This window comes from Mustela nigripes, chromosome 17 (assembly GCF_022355385.1).
Source record: "Mustela nigripes isolate SB6536 chromosome 17, MUSNIG.SB6536, whole genome shotgun sequence".
Lineage (NCBI taxonomy): Eukaryota > Metazoa > Chordata > Mammalia > Carnivora > Mustelidae > Mustela > Mustela nigripes.
Genome location: NC_081573.1, coordinates 10924846 through 10935152, shown reverse-complemented (window position 1 = coordinate 10935152; position 10307 = coordinate 10924846). Strand labels below are relative to the sequence as shown.

Sequence of the window (10307 nt, the reverse complement as noted above, 5' to 3'; positions counted from 1 at the left end):
ATTCTTCTCTCCCATACGACGCCCGGGCTCATCCCCGCAGGCGCCATCCAGCCCATCCCCCACTCGGCCGAGCCTCCGCCCGCTCCCTCCACCGTCGAGCCCCACGGAGAACAGAGATGTCCTTTCGGGAGATGCTCGGTGGCGGGTGACCGGGACAGTCCCTCCCAGGGAAGCCCGAGCGAGCGCCCCCGGGTCCGCGGTCTTCGCTGCCACCTACCGGCCGTGGTCGCATAAGCACGCGAACTGGCCCTAAAATCAAGGAGGACAACCTCTCGCTCTCGAATATCCGCAGTCAGAACGATCCAGCCGCGCGGATCCAGCCGCGCGGGGGACCGGCGGCGCCAGCCTGGACACAGACGCCCGTTCCTGCAGCCCGGAGCCCGCGGAGGGACGCTGCAACCGATTCCGACGCGCATTCCCTCCGCAGGCCTTGCACGCCACCCACTCCAAGGAAGGAATGTATTTCTTCAAGGTCAAGGACACAGGATAACCTCTCATCAGGAGACCTCACGCTGCAGCCTCCCAACGTTTAATAACGTCTGCTTCAGTCCCTACTGTCAGGCCCCGGCCTGTCTGTAGAGGGCCAGAGAAATGCGTGTAATATACAGATGGACAGCGGCAGCCAAGGGGACGGCTCCATTGTCACACATGCGGTGAGAAGAATACAGGACAGTAACAATAAATGCGGAAGCTACCGTCGTACTAAAAAACCTGGGTGCATTTCAGCAACAAAGTTGAGTGGCAAAAAGCGAATCCAGGAAGACAAGCTTCTGTATGTTATTCTTCTGTTTAAAAAAAAAAAAAAAGCAAAACTAAACAACATATTAAGTCGCACGTATGCACATGTCTTTAATGAAATTACGTTTTAAAGTAATGATGAGGGACGCCTGGGTGGCTCAGTTGGTTAAGCGGCTGCCTTCAGCTCGGGTCATGATCCCAGTGTCCTGGGATCGAGTCCCACATCGGGCTCCTTGCTCCGCAGGGAGCCTGCTTCTCCCTCTGAATCTGCCTGCCACTCTGCCTGTGCTCGCTCTCGCTTGCTCTCTCTCTGACAAATAAATAAATAAAATCTTAAAAAATAAAGTAAAATAAAGTAATGATGAGCTAGGATTTGTGATGCTGGTTTTCTCCAGGTGAAGAAGCTGAGAGACGAGTTCTCAGGAGCGCGTCTACAGAGATGCAAAGGTCATGGGATATTATCAATATCCCATTTCTGGGAGATGATAAGGCATTCCTTTTTTTGATACTTTTTTTCAAAATAAATTAACAAATAAGTATGTAATTAAAGAGAAACATAACTTTACTAATTTATGAGAGTGTCAGTACAATCCTGCGACTTGGAAGTAAAATTATTAAAGGGAAAGAAATCGAGCATGTTAACAACTCATGTCTCTGGATATTGGAAGTATCCTTTTTTTTTTTTTAAAGATTTTATTTATTTATCAGAGAGAGAGAGGGGGAGAGAGCGAGACAGAATGGCAGGCAGAGGCAGAGGGAGAAGCAGGCTCCTCGCCGAGCAAGGAGCCCGATGTGGGACTCAATCCCAGGACGGTGGGATCATGAGCCGAAGGCAGCTGCTTAACCAACTGAGCCACCCAGGCGTCCCTGGAAGTATCCTTTTAATAAGCATCTTATTGTCCCTGTATTTTATAATTACCCCATGATGAATGTCTACATCTTAATAAAATTCAAACTGCTGTTCATGCTAACAATCTTTTTCTTTTTTAACCCATAACAGAGGCATGCACTATTCAGAAATCTGGGAGAAAAGGAGGATGTGTGGCAGAGAGAGAAGGGGAGAAGCCAGTTAGGGAAGAGGAAGCCAAGGACACGTGGGGTTTCCACGGTGGTGTGAATGGCTAATTCCATCTCGGGCCGCAGGGTGGGACTTAGACAAGTGAAGATAGGCTGCTGACTGACGGACCCAAATCACTGCGGAGTCTGGCGAGAGCTGTTTTAGTGACGCGATGTGGGGAGAAGGCCCGAGTGGGCCGCTGAGATGGAAACAGCCTGGAAGAAGTGAAAACATGTGTGTCCTTATACCTGCGTTCTCCAACCTCCTGTCCCCTCTACATGTTGAAAGACATGGGCTTTGGGCACTTTTTGACATGCCTGGATGAAGATACAGGAGATCTCCCTGTCCTATTTCTGCAATTTCCTGTGAACCTATAGTTATTTCAAAAACACAAAACAAAACTGTACTCAGGTGATTGCCAGCGTAAGAACCAATGACGAAGGGGCAGCTTCTGGAGAGTCTTAGAATTTAGAATGTCTTAGAATCCCTCTTTCAAAGGAGGGCAGGAGCCCACCCCCAGCCTTCGGATTCAGTAGGTTTGGGCCTGATTGTTATTTAATTTCTTTTAAAAAAAGATTTTATTTTTTCGTTTAAGAGAGAGAAAGGAGTGGGGGGGTACAGAGGGAGAAGCAGACACCCTGCTGAGCAGGGAGCTCAATGCAGGGTTCGATCCGGATCCCTGGACTCCAGGATCATGACCGGTGCTGAAGGCAGTCACCCAACCATGTGAGCCACCCCGGCGCCCTGCTGTTTAACTTCTAACACGGATCACAGCCGGGTGGACGCGGCTGGTGGAGGACCACACCCAGAGGTTAGGAAAGGTTGCTCATCCCTGACCCACTACCCCCCTTCCCGAATCCTAACTCTGTCCTGGAGGCATGGAGATACCCGAGGGGCCGGGGAAGCGGATCTGTGGGAATACAGAGCAATGTTCATCCTGTTTTCGTCCTCCACACGCTGGGATCTCCCGGGAGACCTGTAATGCTCCCAGTGCCCCAGCCACACCCCACACCAGCCAAATCCTTCTCTCTAGGTGTGGCCCCCATGCGCAGGTGGGGTATTTTGGGTTTTTTGTGGGGTTTCTTTGTGTATTTTTTGTTTTTGTTTTTTTTTGAAGTTGGCTCCAGCTTGCTGCCAGATTGGGAAACTGGACTGCAAAGAACCTTTGGGTGAGGCTCACTGGTGGGCATCCCTATGATTAAGATACATGAGCAGGGTGTCCCAGGAAGACGTTTTCTAGGTCTGGTGAAAGAAATCAGGCTTCATCGCTAAGACGGAGAACGGCCTCGTGGACTCCGCTCCAAGACTGCTCAGGGCCTCAAGTCTGGAAGAGACGCGAGTCTGCATGCGTACACTGGGTCCCGTACTGGGCACCTGCCCCAGGAAGGACCTTAAGCCCTCCTCCCTGGAAATGGGACTTTTGTAAATGGACCCCATGTAGGAAGGGACAGACTCAGAGCCCTGAAGGTTACTGGATCCAAAATCTGCTTTTCTCAAAATCTCCCAAGAGCAGAAGCATCCGTATCCCTTGGGGATTTCTTAAAAGTGCAGATTCTCGGGACATCAAAAACAAGAAGATCGGAGAAACTCACTACCAAGGAGTCTGAGTTTAAGGAGGCAGAAAGAGAGGGATCCTGATGGTGGTGGAGGGGGGCGTAGAGACATGGGGTATTACAGGGAAAGCAAGGAAATCAGTCAAGTGCCAGCCTTTGAGTATTAATAAACCAGTAGACAGATGTGCCATCCTAACACACAAGGTTAATAGAGGAAATGCTGTGGGACACAGGTGGTCAAGAAAATGGATTCTGAAACTCAAGTTCCTTAAAATGCAGGTTCCCAGGCCCCGCCCCAGAGCGGAGTGTGCGTCCTTCACTGCCGGCTTCACAGAGCCTCCAGGCGATGTCTGTGTACCTCAGTTAAGGTGACCTACTAACCAGTGGCTCCGAACGCTTCTGGAGTCCTGTGGGAAATGACAGGTCACCCAACTTAGCAACGATTCATGGTGCAGAATACAAAGCGGTTCGGACAGGCAGAGCACGGAAGGATTTTAGGGCCGAGGAACTGCTCCGCGCGAGACCCTCACAGTGGGTCCCCGTCCTGCGTTTGTCTAAACCCAGGGAAGGGGCAACACTGAGTGACCCCTCAACCCTAGGCTTGGGGGACAATGACATCAGCAGGGCCTCATCACTTTTGGCCCTGGGAAGGTAAGGGAAGAGAACGGTAAGGGAAGGACGTGGTAAGGGAAGACGATGGTAAGGGAGGACGTGTTTGTGTGGGGAAGGGGCGGGGCGTCCTCTGGGAAAATCTCTGGACTTCTGCTGTTTTGTAAATCTGAAGCTGCTCTAAAAAAAATGTCTTTTCTTTTTAAAAGATTTTATTTATTTATTTGACAGAGATCACAAGTAGGCAGAGAGGCAGGCAGAGAGAGAGAGAGAGGGAAGCAGGCTCCCTGCCGAGCAGGGAACCCGATGTGGGGCTCCAACCCAGGACCCTGGGATCATGACCTGAGCCGAAGGCAGAGGCTTTAACCCACTGAGCCACCCAGGTGCCCTCTTTTTATTTTTTTTTTAAAGTTGCTCAGGACGGGCGCCTGGGTGGCTCAGTGGGTTGAGCCGCTGCCTTCGGCTCAGGTCATGATCTCAGGGTCCTGGGATCGAGTCCCGCATCGGGCTCTCTGCTCAGCAGGGAGCCTGCTTCCTCCTCTCTCTCTTTCTGCCTGCCTCTCTGCCTACTTGTGATCTCTCTTTGTCAAATAAATAAATAAAATCTTAAAAAAAATAAATAAAGTTGCTCAGGAATATGATAAATAAATCAGAATGTGTCTATACTTAAATCGGGTCCGTCGGAAATTCAAACTTCACTGGTTATCTCCTATTTAATCTGGCCACTTGGAACACCTGGGGGGCTCAGTCGTTGGGCGTCAGCCTTCGGCTCAGCCTTCCGCTCAGGTCATGATCCCGGGGTCCTACAATCGAGCCCCCATCGAGCCCCACATTGGGCTCTCTGCTAAGCAGGAAGCCAGCTTCTCCCTCTCCCACTCCCCCTGCTTGTGTTCCCTCTCTCGCTGTGTCTCTGTCAAATAAATAAAATCTTAAAAAAAATAATCTGGCCACCCTACTTGGACCATCCCACCTTATAAGGAAATAAAGGATAACAGGAAGACAATCTGCAGCAACAATTTTATTAGGAAATGTCGAAAATAAGACTGGCCTTCATTGCGAGAATAGCAACATAAACCAAAAAGCTTCCAACAATGGGACAATGGGACACGATGAGACGGAAAATGAAAACCAATAGGGAAGACATCATCGTTCCAAGATCCTCATAATTAACGTTCACAGGACAGCTGCTATGTGTCCGGAAACCTTGTAAGTGCTCGAGATGTCCTGTCATTTTTCCAAAATCGGGGACAAACCACCCTTACCTCCTTCTTGGGACGGAAGGGACTTGGACCTGGTCGCCTTGTCTGCAGAATCGTCAGGAAGTCACTTCATGTGGGTTTTTTGGTGGCGTTTGAAAGTTCCCAGCTGACGAAAGGTGCCGTGGCACTCGGGACACGTGTAGGGTTTCAACCCAGAGTGGGTGCGAAGGTGGACGTTGAGGTTCCCCTTGTGGCTGAAAGCTTTCCCGCAGTCCGCACATGCGTAAGGCTTCTCCTTGGTGTGGACCCGGCGGTGGCTCCGAAGGGTGGAGTCGTGGGTGAAGGTCCGGTGGCAGAGCTCGCAGGAGTAGGGCTTCTCCCCAGTGTGGATTCGCCGGTGCACGCGGAGGTCTGAAGGCTGCGTGAACGTCCCCGCGCAGGAATCGCATCTGAATGGCCTCTCTCCCGTGTGTGTCCTCCAGTGAATGCGAAACTGAGATTTATAACGAAACCCTTTCTTACAGATGCTGCACATGGTTGGTGTCTGTCCCATTGGTGTCTGTTCCGTGGCTTTTCCCCCAACAGGATGGACCGAGCTGGACACAGGTTGAGCTGAGACTTCTCCTTTGTCCAAATACGGGGTCCCTCCTCGAGGTACTTCTTCGGAAATAGAGGTGTTGTCCAGTTTTCTTCTTTTGGGATTTCTTGGGCTTTTCTGAGAATCTCTTCTGTTCTCACTCTGAGGGGAAATTTGTCTCTCTGAAACGTGGGTGGAGGGTCTGTTGGCGTGCACGTCTGTAATACGGGCTCCTTCTTGGAGATTCTTTCCACCCTTTGCCTTCATGGAATCTGTTGAAAGAAAGATTAACACACAACACTTAACAAAGAGCATTTTCAATGATACCAACCTCCTTTGGACCAAAGGCCGCTGTGGGTTGAGAACTTCCCATCAACCAATGGACCTGGGATAGGGTTGTACGTAGGACACTGAGGACAGTCAGGGATAGAGAAGGATTGGTATTTCAGGGCTCTCTTCCCCCAAGAGATGTCAGTGCTGGTTCCCCACCCCCACTTCCCAGCTGAGGAAGAGTCACTACCTCCTCTGAATTCCCAGTTTCCAGGCTCACCAGAACCTTCCAGAAGCTGAGGCTCTTGGAACTTCAGTATTGTCCTCTCTTCCAGATCTTCCATCAGATTCTCCTTCAGGTTCCCCTTGGGTCTCAGATTCTCCTGCACACCTTTTCTAGGAATGGTCTCCAGCAGGAGAACGTTCTGTGCCTGGCAATAGGCAAACACATGTAGTTGCCAACGTGCCTAACTTGGGGCATGGGAGGCTCTCATCCCTGTTTTCCCCATCCTGCCCATCACCCTAATCTGAGACACCAACTCTCTCAACATGACAGTGTTGTGGATGTGCCCACACTTCCTTTGGGCCACTCATCACTCCCTCTCATCAATCATGCCCAGTGTGCCTTTAAATCATGTCCACATGTCACAGCCCTTACGCTTAATTCTCTAAGCACTTCTCAGGTCACCTGGCTTCCTCTGGCCAATTCGGGAAGCAAGGTGGCTCTGGGTCCAGGTGTCGCTGCTCATCACTACTGATATTTTGTGGGATGATCCCTGTTTGGGGCTCTCCTGTGCATTGTGGGATCATAGCAGCGTCCCTGGGTTCTGACCACTCGATGCAATCCCAACCTCCAACCCCACCTGCATTCTGACAACTGAAATGGTCTTGGGGCATTTGCAAAAGTCTTTTAGAGACAAAAACGACTCTAGGTGAGAACTACTCCCTTAGGCAGAGGGACAAAGGCTGAGGAGTCTTCCTTCTCCACAGAAGCTCAGAGATGTCTACAGGCTCGATGCATCCATGGGGATGGGACAATGGGTGCACTTCTGTGCTCTGCCACTGTCCCAGTTATTCCACAGCTACACCCACCACCACTTCTAGTACCTTCTGCCACCGCTGTCTCAAGATCGGGAAGGGCCTCACACTCACCTGCCCGGCTGACGGCTCGTTGACTCCTGGCAGATTCTGCAGCTCTCTGCTGACCTTCTCGCTGTCCTCTGGATGTGTCTCACTCACAGAAGATCGGGGCTTCTTGGACAAGTCTGCCACAAGGTCCATGTCACTGACCTCTGCTCCAGCCATCTGAGCATCTGAACTTCGTACAAGAAATTCCTGTCCTTGTAAGGTGACTATGGTCTGTGAGGGCAAGAGTCAACCAAGATCAGACTCACTTGAACCAGAACGGAGCTTTGAGGCTCCCTCAATGAAGATACTGCACACTCACACTTTGTTGGAATTACTGGTTTCAAAGGCAGGCTCCCAAGGTGGTAGGGGACTTACCCGCCCTCTTGTGTTGGACAACCACCGGCCTAGCCACAATATCTAATCAACATCAACACCTCCCCATGTCCCAACCACCACCTCAGCTAATACTCAGCCCTCAAGAGTCATCCTAAGGCATGCTTTATCCACTCCTGACTTCAGCACTCGAGGTGGAGCACGGTGAGAAATCAACACCAGGCCCCGCTGAGACATCACACGTGTGGCTTACATCTCACTCAGCCTGTCTTAAGAATCCCCTTATCTGTCATTCCAGATGACCATCTTCCAGTTCCCATGGCTATTTTCCCACCACATTGTCGAAAGCTTATAATTCCCGTTCTCCACTCACCCCTGGAGAATTTCATCACCTCCCGGAGTGCTCAGGGCAAGGAGGACTGCCATGTTGGATCTAACTCCCTCCTGTCCACTTACAAGATTACCTACAGAGCTCATCTCCCCATGGCTGTTGCTACACCAGGTCCCATTCCCCTCCTAGATCCTTCAGACTCTTGCTTTTTCTACAAAGCCTACAGGTGCACGCCAACCACCACGATGGAAAATGTTCCCATGTAAGGTCTTAACCTGGTCTGGAGAGTCATACCTGTGAGCTGGAGGGATATCCGGCAACCACCAGAGATTTTTTGTTTTTGACTTTCCCAACTGGGGGTGGTTGCCTTTGACATCAAGGATGGCGCTAACACTACAATGCCCAGGAAAGCCCCAAGGTTGGTCCATCTCAGTGTCACTAGTAGATTTGAAAGACCCTCGTGGAGTCGAAAGCCTGCTGTCCCAGCCCCCCTCCTTCCTCAGGGTCATGCCAGGACTCTAGTTACCATGGCAACATAGCTCATTAGGTACTTCACCCAAGTAGGACCACTTTTAAGAGGGTCTCTGGCGATATCAAGAATTGCAAACGTAACGGACTGAACTGGTTTCCAGCTCCTTCCTCCTGGAGCCCCTGGAATGCCCCTTAGGCAGCTGTCCCCACCAGAGGTCGGGCAGGGTGAGTGACAGTAAAGTTCGTAGACTCCTGAAACCGATCAAATGCCAGTGACCTCTTTCTCCTCCCTGTCGTGACAGCTGGAAATGTCTCTAGACACTGCCGAGGGTCTCCTGAGGGGCAAACCGTCTTCCCAGCAGGAACCACTGACCAAGAAAGCCCCCATGTCCTCTCCAGTCCAAGGGCACCTGCAGTTCCCACACCAGCTCCCCCTTCCCATCAGGAAGGCCCTGCTCACCCATGTCTTGGGGGTCTTGTTGCTTCTCAGCAGGTCCCTCAAGTCCTCGCAGCTCCGCACACCACTTTCCTTGACTAGGACCTGAAGCTCCGGGGGCATGGAGATCAGGAACTGCTCCAGCACCAGCGCGTCCAGGATCTGCTCCTTGGTATGAAGGTCTGGCCGCAGCCACAGGTAGCAGAGCTCACCAAGCCTCCTCAGGTCCTCAAGGGGGTCTGACGTCTCCGAGCTGGTGAAAGCCCTGAAGCTCAGGTGCCACGTCTCACAGTCGTCGTCTTGTGTCCCGTCAAGGGCTCCTTGCAACAGAGCAGACCGTGGCAGCTCTGTCTCCGGGCTGCCTTGGGGTTTCTCCTGACCCCCTGAGAAGTTCTGGTCTGTAGCCATATCGACCGGAGAACTTTCCGGTATGACTCTGCAGACTTTCTTGAAGCTGGTGCCTAATTAAGAGCCACCTAAAGGGACTGACTCCAGTTTTCTTCAGCAACAGACGCGCCGTTCATTCAGGTCTGTGGGGTGGGGCGGGGGGAGGAACCAGATTGGTTTAATTTCTTACCACCCCCTTCCCTCCAAACCCTTCACCCCAACACTAACACCGTCCCCCACTCATCCAGTATTTAATTCCGTGAAAAGTAACCCCACTATTATTTTTCCAATGTTCACATTTATAGTAAAAGGTGGTTCACATGTCTGAAGGGCCCTTAGATTCTGAGCTCTAAATGTACAGAAGCGGGCTCCGTTTTCTCATCTGTAAGTTGAAACAATATCATCCTTGACTATAAATTATATATAACTACGTGTAAAACTCCTATAATTAAGGGGCACCTGGGTGGCTTGGTGGTTTAAGCCTCAGCCTTTGGGTCAGGTCATGATCTCAGGATCCTGGGATCCAGCCCCAGGTAGGGCTCTCTGCTCAGCAGGGAGCCTGCTTCCCCCTCTCTCTCTGCCTGCCTCTGCCTACTTGTGATCTCTTTCTCTGTCAAATAAATAAATAAAATCTTTTTTTTTTTTTAAAACCTCCTATAATTGAATTTTAACAATGTCAGTCTTTCTATCTTTCCACCAGGACAACCTCCATGGCAAAACTGTATTAGTTAAAATTCTGCAGAATACAGAGAAATATTTACAACCTGAGAATTTCATGTGGTGTGGGGACATCGGAAGTATTAATCTATGATCGTGCCCAGACACATTTCCTTGTTGGTCCCTGGATATTGCTTTGTTCCAGGAAGAGGATTCGAAAGAACCCTAACAGGATTAACAAATATTCCTTACTGTCGTGAGATACAAACAACACAAAACTCACCACTTCAACTCTTTTAAAACGCACAAGTTTGCAGCACTATCACATTTGCAATGCTTTACAACATTCATCTGTATCTGGTTCCAGAACTCACTCATCCCATGCCCAAAGGAAACTCTGTCCCTCCCCCTTCCCTGGCCACACCCACCCCCAGGGGATCTGTTAATCTCTTCTCCCTCTCTTTGGGTTAAACACTTAATCTCATCCAAGAAAATGGATTAAAAATCCAATGCTCTTTGAAATTTTCAAAGGCCAACGGTCAACCTGAGGATGGGGTGGAA

At 50.5% G+C, this 10307-nt stretch overlaps 1 protein-coding gene across 1 annotated transcript; it reads right to left on the bottom strand.

The window, feature by feature from the left end:
• Nucleotides 1-5280: 5280 nt before the first annotated feature.
• LOC132005908 (zinc finger and SCAN domain-containing protein 5B-like) lies at nt 5281-9110 on the bottom strand. Its single transcript, XM_059383420.1, has 4 exons — nt 8727-9110; nt 7156-7362; nt 6284-6434; nt 5281-6005 (listed from the first exon to the last, which is right to left on the bottom strand). The coding sequence occupies exons 1-4, from the start codon at nt 9108-9110 to the stop codon at nt 5281-5283; spliced, it is 1467 nt and encodes a 488-aa protein (XP_059239403.1).
• Nucleotides 9111-10307: the final 1197 nt, after the last annotated feature.

What these genes read in the sequence shown, in the direction of transcription:
- LOC132005908 (XM_059383420.1), bottom strand. Translation starts at nt 9,110, where the DNA reads ATGGCTACAGACCAGAACTTCTCAGGGGGTCAGGAGAAACCCCAAGGC. An exon ending in ACGAGCCGTCAGCCGGGCAG is followed by an intron (nt 6,435 to 7,155) that starts GTGAGTGTGAGG and finishes GCCTATTGCCAG; the next exon opens with GCACAGAACGTTCTCCTGCT. An exon ending in TCAGCTTCTGGAAGGTTCTG is followed by an intron (nt 6,006 to 6,283) that starts GTGAGCCTGGAA and finishes TTCTTTCAACAG; the next exon opens with ATTCCATGAAGGCAAAGGGT.